This window comes from Condylostylus longicornis, unplaced genomic scaffold (genome assembly GCF_029603195.1).
Source record: "Condylostylus longicornis isolate FDR11 unplaced genomic scaffold, ASM2960319v2 ptg000031l, whole genome shotgun sequence".
Lineage (NCBI taxonomy): Eukaryota > Metazoa > Arthropoda > Insecta > Diptera > Dolichopodidae > Condylostylus > Condylostylus longicornis.
The window spans coordinates 8,882,501-8,902,513 of record NW_026578000.1 but is presented as its reverse complement, the minus strand read 5'-3'; the positions used below and the strand labels follow the sequence as shown (position 1 = coordinate 8,902,513).

Genomic DNA, 20,013 nt, shown 5'->3' with positions numbered 1-20,013 from the left:
GACCGTGTTTTGATTGGATAGCAAGAATTTTGAATCTGAAAGTTCCGGCTTTAGAATCGAACGCGATAGAATTAATGTTATCATTTAATGAACAGCAAAAATTTGAAATAACAAAACAGTATATGAAGTAATTACTCAATGAAACGTGAAATTTTTTTCGAGAACGTACATAACGATCTAAGCATGTTTTTCGCCTGATGAATAATTATACATATTTATAATACAAGTACATAGTACTACATAATACAAGTAGTAGCACTAGATATGTACAATCATGGCATCTCCTTAATAGACTTGCGCCTCTAATAAACATTAATTGTTTACCTGAATACTTATTGCATTGTTAATGACATGACAGCCGACAATTTTTCGTTTTAAAAGTTTGATAATAAACAAAACAGATGACGAATAAGATATAAGTAAAAAGTGAAGAAAAACAATCATGAAAAAAGTTATTTAAATGGCAACTTTGATATTAATAGCTTTCAGTGCAATTCGAGATCTTTATTATTTAAGTCCGGTTTTTAATGAAAATTTTTCTATTTCGGAAGCCATAAAACAGATCCAACGTAATAGAAACAATTTGCTATTCGACAGATATTGTCAAGAACTGTGGATTACTCAAACATCTAACAGAATAGAATTTGTGCCAAAACACAGAATAATGGAAACTGGTAGAGAAGCTTTTGAGTTTCTGGAGCATGAAAGAAATGTACATCAACAATTATATGCAAGAGAAGTTGAAAGTTATGATGACATTGAAGTTATTTCCGGTCAAGAAGCTGTGGACGGTTGTTGGGACAGAAAGGTAAATTGGTTCTTTTTTAGAAGTATATCTGTATATTAAAATATATTTAATCCCACTTTTGAAAAACAGGAATTGAAAAAGTAACTTCTACAAGAAAGTGAGTTGTGGTAAAAAATTCGGAAAATTTATTTGTCGGTATTTTTATAACAACATATACATACATAGATTTGTACTGCAATTTTCAAAGCTTTATAAAATATGGATTGTTATAGTAAAATTTATAATATTATTAGCGGTCATATAAAGAAATAACAATATTTGTGAACAAAACTAGATTCAGTCAGATATTATGGATATTTTAATAGGTTTGGATCAATAAAGCAAATACCTACCTAATAAGATTTTGTAAGCAGATAGAATTGGAATAATGTGTTTTAAATATGAAATTGATGGGAATTCGTGGTTATGATATGAATTTGTGGATGTGAATGATATGAATTTGTGGTTATTCTTTTATCTATTGCTTCTGGCACTTGAATCATTTTATTTGCTAATATCTCATCTGATTTTGTTCTACTTGTTTACATTTTCAAAAAATGATTACAAATGTGTAGACATTTCTTTGAATACATAATCACTTTATTTTTGAATCTTAAATTTTGGTGTATTCAATTTAGAATATGCGCAGAAAATATTTACAATTTCTAGAATCGAAATTCATAGAATGATAAATTTGAAGCAGAAACTTTCAAGAAGTAGAAGAGAAATTACTGTTCATCAGTAAATAAATTACTTTTTTAAGATAAGGATTATTCTAACAATTTACATAAAGTAAAACCTTATATATTTCTAGAAATATGTTCACATAGCATAGGCAGGAATACAGGATATTAAGAATAATATGGATTTTAGTTTAATAGAATTTTTAACTTCAAGATTATAACTTGAGTTTTCAAATTGATAGGTACCACCAGCAGCTTCTGTATTAAAAGGTAAAAATATTGCCATCATCAATTTTATTCAAAAAATTTTAATCATAGAATTCAAAGAATAAATAAGTAAAAATCGAGAGGGCTTTCGAATAAGTAGTAAAAGAGAAAAATGAGAATGTAAAAATGCTGAAAATAAAATTTTCCAACATTTTCCCCTTTTTTCGTTTGTACAAAATATGTGCATATGTGTGTATATTAATTTATAATTTTTAAAATTTCAATTTATTATAATCGTATTTATGTAATCTCTCTTTCAGTAAAGTCGAAATACTCGTTTGATTAAAACACAAACGATGTACTCAAGAAAATCGTCGCTTTATAGATTTAAAATAAATAGAAGAAAAAATTAATTCAATTAAATTTCAAAAATTTTTTAATATAACACTTTAACAATAATAACAATAAATGTTTTTAATTGCAAATTTAGAGTTATTTTTTTTTTATAATTTATGTGAGAAAAGTATAATAGAATTAATTTAATTTTCTTCAGTTACAATAGAATTAAGGGGCCAAATTTATTTCATAATACCGATACACAAAATAATATAAAAATATAAAAATGAATGCGTATGTATAGTCATATGCACATGAAAATGTAAAGGTGGAGAAAAAATGACAAATTTTTATTAATAATAATTTTGTAATGTAAAACTTCTGAAAATTTATGAAATAATGGTTGAAAACTAGGTTTCAACAAATTAAACTTGGCTCTCTACCAAGGAAATCTTTTTAAAATATTGAATTAAATAGACTGTGTAAAAAATGCCAAGAAATGAGAAGCATAATACATATATGGAAATTCTATTATATAAATAACACTCAATGTCGCTCTTAGATATTTTGTACCTACCTACCTAAAGAGTATGTAAAAGATTTTATATATCGATTGTTTGCATTACCGTAATTAATATATTGTACTCATACAGAAAAGCTAATATTGGTGTCCAAAATAAACAATTTGGTCGAAGGGAAATGTTTTGATTTTATTGTGTCGCTTTTTGTAAAGAAAATACATATTAGTAAAACCTATGTATATTTTTACATATTAATATATATTTAATTAGTTTTGTGTACGAATTTTTCATGGCTGTGATTCTCGTTGCATAAATTTAATTTTTATAAAAAAAAAACTGTGAGTGCTTTTTATCTATCTACATACTTATACTATTTAGTAACATACATATACGAATTCGTAAATTAATATTATAGAATTACTATTTAATATTTACATGTATATATATAAAAATTTTGGCCCCATATTGCAATAGTGTTGTTGGTAGGTCCGTACCTAAAATAATCGATGACAAATTGTTTTTGATTTTTATTTTCAATACAAATAATTAATAACAAATTATGAATTCTATTTATTACTTTATTAAAAGATACATAAGTGAATATTGTAGCTAAATATAAAAATTAATGGTAAATAATATTACCTAAAATTCAAAAACGATGAAAAACAATAATAATAAAATATAACACATGTATTTGCTCACGTATATACGAGTATTAGAGTTATTTTTCTTTTCACAAACATTTTATTCGTATTGTCCGGGAACAGTAAATTATACACGCAACATTTATTGATAATAAAATTTCGACAATAAAATTTAGAAAAATCATTTATTAAGAATTTAATTACTAATAAACATGTATGTTTATGGAAATAGATTCGGATTCTTAACAAGAAGCATGATATATTTATTAAAATGTGTAAATAATTGTAATTTATAATGATAACAAAAAAGATCAACATTAACAAAGCATCAATAATAATTACATAGTAAATATTTTTAATTCTCCTAGACTGAGAATCAGTTATTTTAAATAAAAATATAATAGTACTGATTCTAAAATTTACTTATTAATTAATTAAGAATTTGTGTTCTATTAAAGGAATAAATAATTTTATTTATTAATTTTGCATTTAATTTTTAAATGCATATTATATAAAATTACTATAAAAAATATAATTTTTGAAATGAAAATTCATTTCAAAAATGAACTGCGTACGAAAGTTTTGTAGTTATTTTTTATGCTGTTCATTACCAACCAAAAACGGATTGAATGAGGTAAGCATTAAAAATTAGATAACCAGTACTGTGTACGAAAAGGAATGTAGTTTTTACATTCTACAATAGGATCTTATACGAATTTTAAAGTAAAATTTAGATTTTTATTTTAAAATTGGTAATTTTTAAATGGAAAACGGTTTTTAAGCCATATGAATTGTTTGACGAAATGTTAAAGTCTTTGTTTTTAGAACAAAGTGGATATCTTTATAGATAGTATTTTAAAAAAAAGTTTTTAAAGAATGGTAAAATGGCAGCTATATTGGTTAAAACTAGTTGAGATCAGCAGTTGTGATAGCTGCCATACAACTCCAAAAGTTATTTAGTCATATGTCAGAAAACATTTAGCGCGTAGTTTTGAAAATTTGCACAAGCAAATAAATTGTAAGGAACTATTTTTAAGGCTACAAACCATAATGTTGAACATAGAAAATTTATTATACAGCCGTTATTTTCAGTGAAAGTCTTTTATATTGTATAGGTTCATACGTTAACTACCAACCATTTCATATGTCACTAGTCATATAAAAAGCAAGAGGTTGTATGAAACTGTATGTTAATTATCTCCGACATTTAAAATCGTTTATTCGCACGGGTATCACAGAGCTGACTTTCCAGTTTTTAACATTGTCATAATACAAAATATTTGTTTTCTCATGAGGGTTTATACAAAGCTTTTATAGCATTCCACTAAGATACGAGACCCCAAAATACTCAGTAAATTCAAGTAAGGTAAGTGTCCCTATTACTGACATACTTCGCAACAAATTCAACTTTGGCGTGAGATATTTTATATGTGGGATACAATAAATGATCGTGTTTCCGATTTTTTGAATAATTTGGATAATTGAGAATAATGTTTTTTATAAAATTATTTAATCAAAATATTTTTTAATTCATAATTTTTCGATTAAAAATGAAAAGCAAAAATGTTCCTAATATTGACATAACCGCAAATGTTTGTGTCTATTACTGACAGTTTGTGTTCCTAATACTGACAATGTAATTTCATATGCTGTAATCTATATTCTATATATGAATAATGGTTAAAACGATTAAAATGATAATATTCAATAAAAATGGAATAATAATTTGGATTTCTACGGATATTTCATTTTATTTAAAAAAAAAATTAAAAATTTATCATATTATAATTCAAACAAAAATAAAAAACATATTTTTTATTGAATTAAAGGTAAAAATATGTGAAATTCAGCTGATTTGAATTTATTATTACTGTAGAATGTACTTTTGCTAGTAGTCTTAATATGCAACAATGAATAAATAAAAATTTTTAAAAGATATTTATGAAAATCTAATTCGAAATTACATAATGTTTTATAAAGTATTATAAGTAATATTTGCTACAAATGTATTCTTATAAATAATACTTAAAATATGATGTACCATATCACACGAAATTATAAGAAATCATATCAATATATTCTAAAGCTGCTAATAAGCCTATTCTAAAGCTGCTTTTTGCTTTAACAAAGACTATTTATGTATTAAGTACGTAACGAAAGCAACCCATTCTCAATTTTTAGAACAACATTTTGGGTTATTAAAAAGGACTACTTTTCTTATTTAAAGAGAACCATTTCCGTTGTGATATTTGTTATGACGTTAACGTTTACAGTAATTTTAAAGCATTTTTTTAGAAACCGAATTGTACTGTTTTATTGACAGTATTGTATACAATATTGACACACAATTTGTTAGACGAATATCACTATTAAAAAGGTAAAAAGGTCGTAGTCAGATATAGATTTTCACAAATGTAATCGATTTTCATTTGACTGAAATAGTTTAAACAATTTTAAAGTATAAAGAAATTATTTTAATTAATTAAAATGAATATCAAAATTAAAACTTTATACTGACATAATTTTGTACATAATATTGACCCTCTTTAGATCGTATTACTGACACCAGTTTTTAAAGGTAAAATACTCCGAACCTGTAGTAAATTCTTAGTGTCAGAATTCGGACATTAGAAAGAAAATTCAAATTCGATTTTAATTAAATAAATACGAAAATAAAAATTTAAATATTTTAAAAATGACGTAATTTATAAAAATACGGATTTTTGACGTATTACTGACACATATGTCAGTAATAGAAGCATGGTCGAATTTTAGATGTTTCTAATACTGACAGAAATTATTTGTTAAAATTCTTATTTATTTAATGTTTTTACTCCGAATTACTTATAAAATAAGATAAAAAATAATCAAAATATTTAATTTAATATAAATACATATATTTTTAACCCTCAAATAAGTCAAAAAGCAATAAAAACAAAATCGGAAAAATTAAGCAAAAAGTATAAGAAATTCTCCAATTCAACCCACCATTGCTATGTCTATGGAAACAAAACTGATTTATGTTCAATATTTTGGAGTTATTTCAAAACTAAATAAAAGGAAGTATTGCGATAATTTGAATTAATCTAGAAATAAATATATATATATATGTTGTATAGAGAAAATCTCTTAATAATTATAAAAAACCTCATATATGTCAGTATTACCGCCACTGTCAGTATTAGCTACACTTACCTTAATTTTGCGCTAAAATATAATATCTTGCTTCTTCAAAAAAATAAAATTTGGGTTATAAACATGTTTATTTTACATTTATAACACCTAAATAATATTCTTGTTAACGATAGAACTAATAATTTAAAGTTTTTGTCTTATTTCAGTCAACATTTTTTGATCATGATGATCCGGAATTGATATACGAAAATAGTTCATTAGGGGAAATAAAAGAAGGTGTCAGCTTTATAGTATCTGGAACAACGTTACATAATTGTGAAAGGTAAGTTCGACTTTTTAATGTTTTATTCGCAAAAAAAGAAAGTATTCAAAAAATGGTTAAAATTATATTGTAATTTATATATAAAAATACTATTATTATGCACATGACACATGAAACACTTACTTGTTTTCTTCCATTTAGTTCACTTTATTAATTTTTTTCTAAAGATAATGTTGTTTTTATGGAAATCACTTATTTCATTGCTAACTACTTATTGTTAAAAACCATATTTTTAATAAACAAATAAAGGTATGATTCATTGTTTTGCGATTTAAACAAATTTTTCGAAAAAAGTTATTTAAACAAGACTGAAAGAGTGTTATTCAAGCTCAAAAATAAATTTATTTTTATTACTAAGTATTAGCTTTTTTTTTCTTTTTCAATAAACACAAAACTGAGGGACATATTTTGATTTTCTTTTGCTCAAATTAATTTTTAACATATTTTCTATTTCAAAAACTTGTAATTTTAAATTGTTTTTTAATCGTAGATTTTCCATTAATTTAATATTGGATACTCCAACACATGATATAGCACTGCATTTTAATCCTAGACTGCCACAAAATTATATAGTAAGGAATTGTAAAATAAAAAATGTTTGGTCAACAGAAGAAGTTGCTTCGATAATGCCATTTGTTTTGGAACGCGGTAAATCATTTACATTACAAATTTTAATAACTGAAGAAGAGTATCTATTATCGGTCAACGGGCACCACTTTGCTGCATTTCGTCATCGTTTACCTTATACAAATATTAAGTGCCTTGAAGTAAAAGGTGATGTAAAAGACATTCAGTTTGAAAGAACTGTTGAAAAAGAATATCCAAAAAGGACACTTGAAACAATGCCAAAGACAATAAAAATTATTTCAGGCATTGAAAATGCTGAAGAAGCGGAATCTGGTAACTATAATCTAACGATTTCTACAACTGAACACGCGTCAATAGTAAATATAAACAAAGTGGGCTTAAAGTTACCATATTATGCGAAATTACCAGAAAATTTCAAAATTGGGCAACGAATAAATATCGAAGGTAGAATTAAAATCTTACCACATTCGTTTTTCATCAATTTACAATCTGGTCACAATATCTGGCCACATCCTACAATACCGTTCCATTTTAATCCAAGATTTGCTGTTGACGGAAAGCATTTAAAACACATAATTTGCAAAAATTCATGGATTGACGGTAAATGGAATCAAGAGGAGCGTAATGAAATTATAAGTGAATTTGCTCCAGGCCGGGATTTTTGTCTAGGTTTATTTGCTGGTGATAATTGCTATGAAGTATATTTAAATGAAAAATTTATTGCCAATTATCAACATAGAACAGATGAAAGGAAAGTTGATACGATTTATATACAGGGTGACGTTCATATTTGGAATGTCACATTAGTTACAGAAGGTAACTCAACGAATAGTCAATCACATGAAACTATTAATTTTAATAATGCAGTTAGCAAGGGCGAAACAAAGTGGGTCTAAAACTTCACAATATAAACGTCCTTTTTAGTTTTGATATAAACGTCCTTTTTTTTTAAAGTTGCGTTAAAATTGTTAATAAAATTTTTAGGTAGTCATATATGAAAACTATACATTTTTTTTATAAATCGATAGTTTTATTTTATATCTGTATGAATATATATGTGCAATTTTTGAAGCATTCATAAATTATTTATTTTAAATTTAACTTTAAAGTACAAGTAATCTTATAAAAATAACTAGCTAAACGATTTTTTTTTGTTAAAAACAGTCTAACGTAATAAAAGTAAAATGTATACAACAATTTTTTTTAAAGATAATGTAAGTAAATGAAATTGCTCAATTTTAGAAATATCGGGTTAAATATCAAAAATGTTTTTCAAGAAGCACAATATTATTTTTTATTTCAGTACTTCTACAAGTGCATATAATATATGGAATGAATATCAGTATTTGCTAAAATTTCATATGCTGACACTAATTTTGATTTTTTATAAAAAAAAGTTTTATTTACATCTTGTCGTTTAACCAATAAAAGCAAAGAAAAACTTATCTCTTCAACGGTGTATTGTGCATTGAACTTTTTATATGGTTATAAAATTGGTAATAATTTAATATATATATATATGTATATATATATATATATATATATATATATGTATATATGTATATATGTATATATATATATATATTAAATAATTTTAGTAAAAAAATATTGTATAGAAAATGTGCATACATATAAACTTAAAGATTCTAAAACATACTTTATTATTTAAAAATATAAATTTGATTATTGTTAGGAAAAATGCAATTTTCCAAAATTTTATTGTTTTATCATAATCGCAACTTTTTTGAATATAATAAGGCATATCATTATTTTTTCAAAAATATTATTTGTTAATATAATTATAAAACGAACTACAGTCGAATAGAGTTTACCAAAATGAATACATTATAAAATTTTAAAATTTATTATTTACGTTTCTTATTCTCAAAAACAAAATTTATAAAAATTAGAATCTCAATTAAAAATAGAAACTCAAAATGTATATCAAATATTTAAAATTTGAATAATATTGTAAACTATTTAGCAAGCATTGTGTGATATTGTTATTTAAATAATATAATTTTAAATATTTTATCTCATTGTTTTAAAATTATTTTGCGGTATAAAGGTCTTATAATATATACCTAAAATAGATAAATGAACTAAACTAAATACTTGAAAGTAATAACACTAACAATAAATTGTTATACTTATTCCATTTAAATAAAACAATTAACAATATGTAACAAAAAAAAACCGAACTAAAATAATTAAAGAAAAGATATATAAACATATTATAATTATATGTGGTTTTATTGAACCCTTTTTTTTATAAAAAATATTACTGCAAAAAATAGCAAGAGTTTTTTAATAAAAGTTTTGCCAGTCACTTAATTTACCCGCATGTATTTAAAAAAGTAATGACTAGTCAATTGTTGACCTATTTAACCAGGCATCATTATCTCTTTCTCACTTTAATGATATTATTTAGTAAGAAAAATTATTGCTGTTTTGAATGATCTTAAAGGTATTACAAGCAATAGCATATTTCAATTACTAGAAGACAATAGTTCGGTGTAATAATTGCAGCTAGCACATTGATTGTGATATTTCTAAATTTAATTTTAATTGCTACTTATTATAATACTTGTAAAATTATACAATTTCTTATATATATGTACTCCAACTTCAAAATTGCTGTCATATTGCATTGCTAAACAGTTCAGCAATTAACATTCATAAAATTAAATGTATTTTAATGTTCTATACTGCAATTACGGATTCAGGGATAACTAACTTAATAAGTGGTCATAGTTTAAGGGTTGAAATATGTCTCATAGTTTAAGGGTTGATTTAAAGGAAACTAGATAAAGTATTTTTTCCTAGTAGAGCCTAATTTTAATTAATTTTAATGATAAAACATGCTGATAGCAGGTTTTTGTTGTGCTGGAGAAATTTACATTTCACATTAAGAGACTAAAATAAAACAATAAATTTTGTTTATTTTTTATATACATTTTTTGTACAGCAATATTTTATTCTTATTATATGTGTATAAATTGATTTTAATTCATTACTTTACAGTATAAATAGAATATTTTATTTTTATCTGCAAAATATAAAAAACAATAAGTCGTTCCATACATTTTTTATGCTATAATTTTTTTAAATAAAAAGAAAATTTCAGATTAAAAAATATTTGTATTTATATACAAGTATATGTATATATATATACATATCTACATTTATTTAACTTAAAAATTACTTACTTTTAATTAAAATATTATTTAAAAATGTAGGTAGGCACATGAGTTACACATTTATATTTTATTTTAAATTTATGTTTTCTTTTTTAATAACTACTTATATTTCGAGTTGTAAAAACTGAGTTTTCTTTATATTTTTTTATATTCTATAAATTGATTTGAATTTTTCCACTTTTTTTGTTGATTTAATTTTTTTAAATTCATTATAAATTTTGTACAACAATATTTTTTTGTTTTTTTAAATAAATGTAAATTTTTAGGTTTAAAGTGTTTAACAGTAAAATAAAATAAAAATAAGCAAAGTGGATAATTCAAAGTTAATAACAATTTAAAGCACTGAAAGATTACAATTTATGTTGCAGGTTCATATAAAACATAATTTATAATGTTAAAATGGAAATGAATATGAGAAATGTATCTATAGTTATAACTTTAAATAATATGAAAAAACAATCTTTTATTTGTGAATAATTGGAAGCTTATATTTTAATTATAATTATATAATAATTATGTATATACATAATGTATATTTATACAAATATACTTATTTATATACTTTAACATATAGACTAGAGTTTAAAAAACCTATATATATATATGTGTTTCTTATCCATTATTTCAAATTTTAATATTTATGTCCTAAGATATTTTGTTTCAATCGTATTATTTTTTTTTCTCATTGGCATTTTGTAATATTAAATAACTGGGGTTTGTAAATGCATCAGATCCGGCTAATGGTGCTTTTGATTTAACATTCACATAATTATCGTTGCTAATGAATTTTTGATGTGCATTATTTAGCGATGGTGGTTGCGATGCTATTGTTATAGGTGCCACCTTATTACTATTTTTTATATTGTTATTTTGTACATTAATACTATTATTTGTATTGTTATAGCTATTAAATTTTTTAATTATATCTTTAGCTGTAGGACTTTGTTCTGGCTCTGAATCTGAATATGATTGTCTTGCTAACATTGGTATTTCCTCTGGTATAATGTTTTCTTTGTTACGATTTTTTAATACTGGACTATCTATATTATTCGATGTTGTTGGTGATAACGGCACCGGAAAATCAAATTGATTAGTAGCTTTAACATAATCATCACTAGTAGGTCGTGGTGAAAAAATTGCTTTACCGGTTTTTGGACTCATTTTTAAATAATCTTCAGTGTTATCAATTTCTAAATAAAATTTTGAAATTAATGTTGAATATAATTTAAAAAACACAAGTCATTTAACTTACTTATTTCTGGAATGATACTTTCGTTTACATATCGCGGTACTGGAGGTGCTATTTCTGTTGGAGATCCCATTAAAGCAATCCAGTCAGTCGGATTTGTTTTTTGATATTCCTCGTTAATACGCAAATAATGTTCATTGAGGTCAATATAATGCTGCAAAAAAAATGTAAGAAAAATTAATAAAAATTTCTGAATAGATCCATTTCAACGAACTTACATTAGTTACTTCCTCTTCCAACATTCTACCAAAACGTCTTTCTAATTCATCAAATAGTGGACGAGAATCTGGATTTGCTCTCCAACATTCTAACATAATTTCATATCTTTAAAATAGAGAAAAATTATAGTGATAAGTTAACAAGTAATCAAATGTTTTCTTTTTTGCAATTTTTTAAAAAATATGTTTCTCATATGTGATACTCACAACTCCTGATTTGCATATGCAGGCTTTTCCATTCTGTATCCATCTTTAAGTTTTTCATATAATGTTCCACCATTTGCATCTATGCCTGGGTATGGAACTTTTGATAAAGAGAAAAATTCCCAAAGCACAATACCGAATGACCAAACATCAGATCTCGTACTGAAAACTCTTTCGCCAAGTGATTCTAAGGCTAACCATTTCACTGGTAATCTTGCTTCTTCACTTTTTTGATAATTTTCATTTTTAATTACACTTCGAGCTAAACCAAAATCACATATTTTCACAATATTGTCTTCACATAATAAAATGTTCCTTGCAGCTAAATCACCATGTAACACTTTTCTGGATGCTAAGTAATCCATGCCGCGTGCTACTTGGAATGCCCAACTAACTAAATGGCTTGTAGTAATTTCTAATTGATCTGTAGCTGAATCAGATTTATAATTACTCCTCCAAATTGGTTGTACAGAATTATTCGAAAGAATTTCTTCACCTACAAAATTTGCAATTCATACTTTTATAATTATGATAAATTTATTTAATTTTTACAAATACAATAATATAAATCTGAATATTTATTTAATTTTTATTTCTAATGGTATGTTGATATTTCTAGCTTTATCATGCAGTTTTCAAGCATAATTAAAATTAATGTGTGTATAATAAAGTATAAAATATTTTTATGAACTGCAATAATAATTACCATCGACTACGGTTTGTTGAGTCATTGCACTATCAACTTCGCTTGCATAATATAATTCCGATTGTCTAATATATCCTTGGGAATTTGGTCGCCCTGGACGAGTACCAGATCTAGGATCATTTTCGGATATCCTTCTGCTATTTTGTGTTGTTGACGAGGTTGTATTATTATTTATGTTATTGTTATTATTATTATTATTATGATTACGCGGTTTATGATTTGGAAAAACAAGATGAACATATCTTAGTCCTTGACTATTTTATAGTTTGTTTTTTTTTTTTGTGATTAAATTTCAAATAATTTAGCATAAAATTCGCGAAGCAACCACCCACAACAAAAGTTAACACCATTTCCATTTTTGTTATTTTTTTTTATTTAGTAAACACCATTGTAGATAAAGCAAAAGTTATAAAAAAAATACAAGAAAAAGAAAAAATATGGCAAAAGCAATTATTTTAGTTGTTAAATTAGCCACCAACACCAATACACGTCACGATTTTGTATGAAAAAAAATAATGAAATAAAAGCTTAATATTATTTAATTAATTACAGTTGTAATATATATACTTAGTAAAAATAAAAGTATAATTAAACTATGGTAAACACTAAAGATCTTGATTTATGAAATTGTGAATATTAAGATCTAAAATACACAGGTAATGGAATTAGTAAATTTATATCGGATGAAGCTACCTAAATTTTTGTATTTCCATTCTTCAATATTAAACAAAAACACACCTAAAACAGATTATTGTACAAAATGTGTTTAAAAAATAAGAAACTAGATTAATTAGTTTTTTTTTATGTTATTTTATGAGTTAACGTTCCCTTATATTATAAGTCCGTTCTCTGTATAAATCAGCGAACATATTGTATATTTAATGAAGATATTTAAATAAGATCAAATGAATTATTATTTGAATTAATCATTTGCTAAAGGAAAGAAGAAGTAGTAAATTTTTTTAATTTCTCAATATATCTACTTTTAGGGTTTAATATTATCAATATTACAGGCTTGAGTGAGAATGAGCAATATATGAAACAAAAAATTTTTGTTTGATTAGTACAAATGTCTACATTTCTATAATATTATTTTAAAGTATATTAACTGTAACCTCTAAATACAACTTATACAATAGAATGTCAGTAATTAAATGAAATTATTCTTATGTAAGTAAAATTCATAAAGAAACAATTAAATTTTTTGGAAAAATTCAATAAAGTTATTAAATTTTTATACCTATTATATTCGTAATCGGTTGAAAACCTTTTATCATTACTTGTTATTGCTGGATCAATTAAATCGGTTTCCAAATTAATTTGATTAACAAATCTTTTACGATTTTTTAACAAGAAATTTTGAATATTTCCGTAACGGCAGTACTCAACAATAACCATCATCTCACCTTAAAAAGACAAATAATTTATTATTGTATTTAAAACATAAACTTCATAATTATAGGTTACGTTTAAAAATGTTTTTTGTTACAGCTCCCAATAAATTTACAACATTAAGATGTTGTCCTAAATGTACCATAATTTTTAATTCAGATGCTAGGGCGCGAATAACTTCATTATCAGCTGATTTTTTAACCATTTTAACAGCTACAATTGTCTCTTTTTCATCTGGAAGAATACCATCACATACAGCTTTATGAACTACACCAAAAGCTCCTTGACCCAATTGTTTACCCAAATGAATTTTTTCTTTTGGAAATTCATATCGATTTTTATCATATGGTAATAATTCAGCTTGTTCATCTAATGTCATTGACTCGTTAATTTGACCAACGCAGCCTTCTTCAAAATTTTCGATGCCGATCTCCTTTAACTGTTTACGAATCTGTGAGTTTTTAAGTTATTATTTAATAATAATCATGATACGAAAAATATATTTTTTTATAATTAGTTATTATGAATATAGTGTGAAATGGTTTATTCAGATTGGGGTTTACATAATATGTATAAACCCAATAACTGGATGAAATTATCTACTCAAAACTTATGTATGAAAAAACTTTCTTTGGTTATAAATTTAGTTGCATTTTTGCTTAAGGTTTTTCCGCAAATTGTTTGTGTTTTTGCAGTATTTTAGTTACCTGAGCATCCTTGTAAACACGAATACATAAAACAATTATGAAGATGATTAATATGAGAATGAAAACGATAATTGCAGCAATCCAACCAACATGAATTCCAACAGGAACGTCTTTAACAAATATGGAGATAGAAAAAAAAAATTAGGCTTATTGATAATTCAAAAATTAATTCGTTAATGTGTTTATTTTGTATGAATGAATGAATGTATGTATATGTATGTAATATTAGTAATTTTTGATAAGATTAAATGTTTCACATCTTCGTGATATCCTTAATTGATTTTTTTTAAATTGGAATCACCTAAAAGGTTTTAAAATAGAAAATTGAAAATGTTTTAATTTATAACATTGTTTATAATAATTTCTAAGATATTTAAATAACATTAGTACTACTCACTAGTAGAAATTAACATTCTACGTGATAAACTAGATCATTAAAAGGGTTATCACTGAAGACATTTTATTGACTCTTGCCATAATCTTAATCAATATTATGTAACTAAAAGTTGGGAACCAAAAACTTACCAGAAACTTTGATTTCCGCTGAACGCTCTACTGTTCGTAAGCGATTCGAAATTACACATTTATAAATTCCTTCACTATCTCGTAAACGAACAAAGCGAATTCTTAAAGTAGTGTTACCATTTTCTAGGCCAATATTATCATCTTCAATAATTGGTTCATTGTCTTTAAACCAATTAATAGTTGGAATTGGAATACATTCCGTAACGTCACATTTCAATTCAGCAGATTCTCCCATTTTCTTAAGTACAACTAGTCCATCTTTAATTGAGTCTTCAGAAAGAATAGGGTCGACAGGATCTGTATTTAAAAACGTTACAATATTTAAATTGTGTTTTATTTAGAGGAATATTTCACCTTACCATAAACATTAATTACAGTAAATTTATTTTCTAAGTCATCTGCGATTGATATTGCTCTACATTCATAAGTTGCAGAATTTTTATGATCAATGCTTTTGAAATTAATATTTGTTTTATAGGAATAAGAAGTTCTTTCTTTAATAACTTCAACATCTAGAAAAAAAAGGATTTTTTGTGGGAATATAAATTAACATTATTCAAAGAAAAAAATTATATCTACCTTTAGAATTTTCAACCATCCGATCATCAAGAAACCAATTGATTGTATCACTGTAATTGTACGCCAATGCAGCGCATGTTAATGTTATTTGATCTCCTACAGCAATTTTAGTATCGTCTCCTGGATTTAAAATAAACACTGGATCTGGTATATCGCCGATACGAATTTCAGTTTCTTTTGTTGTTTCATTAATTTTATTTTTTGCTGAACACATAACTTTTCCAGGACTGTCTGGTATAAAATTCAAAGTACTTTTATAACTAATTAAATTTCTTAAGTGTGGAAATGTTTCAGCATTCTCCAATTTTTTTAACATTCTTGCATCACAATTAGGCCACTTAGGTTCAATTTTACATGGTATGAAGGTCCATGTAATTATTGGCTCAGGAAATGCATCAACTAAACATTCTATTTTAATTGATTCATTTACCATTGCATAATGTACTGGCTCTAAATATGTTATTGGTTGACTGCGTATCAAAATTTGAAATTGAACTGATTTGCTTCCTTTATCATTATAAGCACGTGCTGTGTAATTACCGCTATCTGTTAATTGTGCATTTTTTATATTAAGAACTGATTTCGCCTCATTAGTATTGATTTCAAATTTCAATTTATCACTTGAAGTTATTTTTGTTTGATCTGGCTTTAACCATTCAATTTCTGGTTTTGGATGTCCCTTATAATTAACTACAATTCGGATTTTTTGTCCACGTTTTTGTTCAATTTTATAAGTTTTTGTTGGCTCTTCTAATTCAATATAATCTTCATTGACAGCTTAAAGTATAAAAAGTATATACTATTAGTTTTGGCAATACAATATTTGATTTTTCATTATAATGTACTTGAACTTACCCAAAACAGTTATTACAGTGGATGTATCTTTTTGCTTTTTCACATCGGATGCATAACATTTGTATTCTCCAGTATCAGTGTTTTTATTTGCTGAATAAATAGTCAAAGTAACTCGAACAAAATAATTATCCAAGGTTTCACTAGTTTCATACCATCGGCCATCCTTAAAAGTAGAAGCGTTTTAATTTAATATTTTTTACAACTTTAAAACACTATAATATACTTACAGCTTGTATTTTATCTTTATTTTTATGATCCCAATCAATTTTTAACAGAGTTCCAAGACTTCTTTTAATTTCACATGTTAAATTAAAATTATCTCCTTCAATAACATGCTTATTTTCGGGCTCTTTTATAATTCTAACATGTTCAATATGTGGTTCAGCTGTTTTTAAGTTTTAAAGTGTTTTAGAAGGGAAATAATAATAAATAACTTGTTAATTTCTAATTAAAAAATACATTTAAGTGTAGTGCGCATATAAAATTATTAATATTATTAAATTTTTTTAAAAAAGCAGTAAAAGCTGGTTAGTACTTTAAGCTTAAGATTAGTTGCACACATTACATAATATGTCAAAAATATTAGTTGTCAAATTTAACACATTTGTAAGAGTTTCAAAGCCATAAAAAATTCATATTTACAATTGGGTATATGTATGTACATATGTGAATAAAAATACATACATAATTATATTAAATACCTTGAGAACTACATAATTTAGATCTACATAGGATTGTTAAAAGACAGAATGAACACAAGTAACATTACATTAAAATAGTGCTTACAACGTACTTACAAATACCTAATAATAATATTAGAAAATTCTCATACACAAGAAAAAAATTACAATTATTTTGAATTTACATAGTCCTTCCAAATAAATATTTAGAATACATAACTGCACTTTAAGTAGAACTGTTAGTCATATGAGAATAGGTCCTACTCTTCAAGTATAGTACTTTATAAATAGGAAGAATAGTACATAATTATAACACAAAATGATTGCATTAATCGCTAGTTGAAAAGTAACGTAACTGGTTGACTGATCGAAGAAGATAAAATTACAAAAGTATTTGACGTAATTCTAAAATTTAGACGGTCAAACCGAAATGCATAAAAACTTTTAGTATACTATTATAAATATTTTAACTTTTTGAATAACATATTCTAATTTTGACCGGGAAATGTGATTAATTTTAACATTTGAGTAGCAGTTTAGTTACTATTTAAGCGTTAAAATTATTCACATTTGCCCAACAAAACTAAAAATTACTTACATATATTGCCCGGCTATGCCGAAATGTTAATAGTCAACTCGTTTGGTGTGAATAATAAATAATTAATTATATTGCTCATGATAATTATGTACAGACATATATACAAGATATGATTTTAATGGTATTCACTGTTGAGAATTTAAATAAAGAAATACAAAAGATGCAAACAAATATGTAGCTATTTTTTCTTTATAAGAAATTTAAAAAAACTAACTATTATTTCGTAATTATTATTATAAGAACGTAATCAATAATATAAATTGACTATGCATCATGCCATATTTTTTTATCTTAAAAAATTTATTCGTAATATGCAAAATTGATGCAAATGTGTTATTAAAAGTTAATCAATATTTAAAAACGATTTAAAAAGAGAAAATTGAAAATAGTTTTGGAAAATTGGTGTTTGATAATAAAAGCTTTATAGTGATTTGATTTTTAGATTTTAAAATTATTTTAATGTAATTTTTTATTTATAATTTTTATGAGTTTATAATTTTTCAGTGAAACGGCATTAAAAAAACAAAGGAAAGCTTATATTCTTATAATGTATAACGGAAATCATAGTGGAAAAGTCAAAGCGTTATGAATTCGCAATATTACATTTTTTTTATATTTCATATGAAATCTAATTTAATATAAATGTGTATATTTTTGAAGTTGTAAAATTTAATTCAATTACGAACAAGTTTTTCTGAAACGAACCTGCATAAGATTTTATGCTTATGCTTGCGAATATGCGATAACAGACAATCGCTGCATTTAAAGTTGCTGAGTTAATGCGGTATGTACACAATTGAATTTAACTGTTAAATACCATGTTATTGGATTTTTCAAGGCATTACGGAATGCCTATTTAATAATAGTATAATAGTGCGATATAAACAAATTTTTAGTATATATAATAATTCAAACCTGAAATAATATTTGAAATTATAAATAATTTCAAAACTTTCTATATAGACCTTTTGTTGTAGGTTATAATTATATAGAAAAAAAAACTCACTGAAATTCTTAAATTTTTTCGTTCAAATGATTAGAGCAATTAAATGTGCTAAAAACTTAATGAACAAAAATAGTTTGTGAATAACTTTTTACTCGTAATGCAAATGAATTACATCATTTGTAAGAAACTTTGCTAACAGACATTTTTGGACAATAAAATTAATTCTGAAGTAACACAAATTAAAATGTACTATGACTATACCCAACTGCATGAGTCTATGAGCAATATTATTTTCATATACATATACTTTGTACATTGAATATACTAATAAATATCATTATCATAATTTTTCTCACAAAGCTTGTGTTTCTAAATATTTCGCTCGTTTGCTGCGACATTGACATAACTCAAAATTTGCAGATTTGTGAAAACTTAATTTTAAAGTTCTAATATAATATCTTCTTTTATTATTCTAGCATTAATTTATAATTTATTATAAACAAAAATTTTCAAGCTAGAGAATTGGCATTTTTGCATAAAAAAGGAAATATTTTATGTGCTTATTCCAAAACGATTATGTGCATTGTCTTTTCTTTTATCTGCATAAATAAATCAGAAATCGTATTTTTTGAGTTATGTTACTATTGCAGCAAATAGCACTCATTTGCAGTCAGCTTGCACACATTTACTGTCTTAAAGATTTCTTCTATTTCTTTACAATTAAAATTTCAGGTTTTTTTCTGATTTAAATATATGTTTTTCATTTCATATGAATTATAAAATGCATTTTAAATAGAAAAAAAAATAAATTAATAAAACATATTTAAATTTTTTTTTAAAATAATGCTAATGAATTTATTTTTTCCAATTAGTTATCAATTAAACTAAAAAAGAACTCACACTTGAATGAACTTTCTGTTGAAAATGGGTT

The 20,013-nt window shown here is 24.7% G+C and overlaps 2 protein-coding genes across 12 annotated transcripts in view; one reads left to right on the top strand and one right to left on the bottom strand.

Moving 5' to 3' along the window:
- Positions 1-372: 372 nt before the first annotated feature.
- Positions 373-8,704, top strand: LOC129608411 (galectin-4-like). Of its 2 annotated transcripts, none has more exons than XM_055519899.1 (3): positions 373-808; positions 6,520-6,635; positions 7,126-8,704. In XM_055519899.1, exons 1-3 carry the CDS (start codon positions 461-463, stop codon positions 8,117-8,119), a joined length of 1,458 nt encoding a protein of 485 aa, XP_055375874.1. In that variant the 5' UTR covers positions 373-460; the 3' UTR covers positions 8,120-8,704. The 2 variants fall into 2 exon arrangements, with proteins under 2 accessions (XP_055375874.1, XP_055375875.1); XM_055519900.1 differs by lacking the exon at positions 373-808 and adding an exon at positions 3,611-3,812.
- A 1,769-nt stretch (positions 8,705-10,473) lies between these two features.
- Positions 10,474-20,013, bottom strand: part of LOC129608538 (vascular endothelial growth factor receptor kdr-like) — a 54,610-nt gene continuing 45,070 nt past the window's right edge. For 5 of the 10 annotated variants that reach the window (XM_055520104.1, XM_055520100.1, XM_055520101.1 and 2 more), the window contains 14 exons: positions 19,983-20,013; positions 17,086-17,243; positions 16,859-17,021; positions 16,004-16,780; positions 15,784-15,936; positions 15,425-15,721; positions 14,900-15,009; positions 14,268-14,643; positions 14,041-14,206; positions 12,801-13,054; positions 12,098-12,590; positions 11,891-11,996; positions 11,676-11,826; positions 10,474-11,613 (listed from right to left, as the gene is read on the bottom strand). The exon at positions 19,983-20,013 is cut by the window's right edge and continues 263 nt beyond it. In XM_055520104.1, the coding sequence (XP_055376079.1) occupies positions 11,093-11,613; positions 11,676-11,826; positions 11,891-11,996; positions 12,098-12,590; positions 12,801-13,054; positions 14,041-14,206; positions 14,268-14,643; positions 14,900-15,009; positions 15,425-15,721; positions 15,784-15,936; positions 16,004-16,780; positions 16,859-17,021; positions 17,086-17,243; positions 19,983-20,013 (3,756 nt within the window). In that variant the 3' untranslated portion in view covers positions 10,474-11,092. The remainder of the gene's footprint in view (positions 11,614-11,675; positions 11,827-11,890; positions 11,997-12,097; positions 12,591-12,800; positions 13,055-14,040; positions 14,207-14,267; positions 14,644-14,899; positions 15,010-15,424; positions 15,722-15,783; positions 15,937-16,003; positions 16,781-16,858; positions 17,022-17,085; positions 17,244-19,982) is intronic. The other 5 variants (XM_055520108.1, XM_055520109.1, XM_055520106.1 and 2 more) reach the window with 4 other exon arrangements.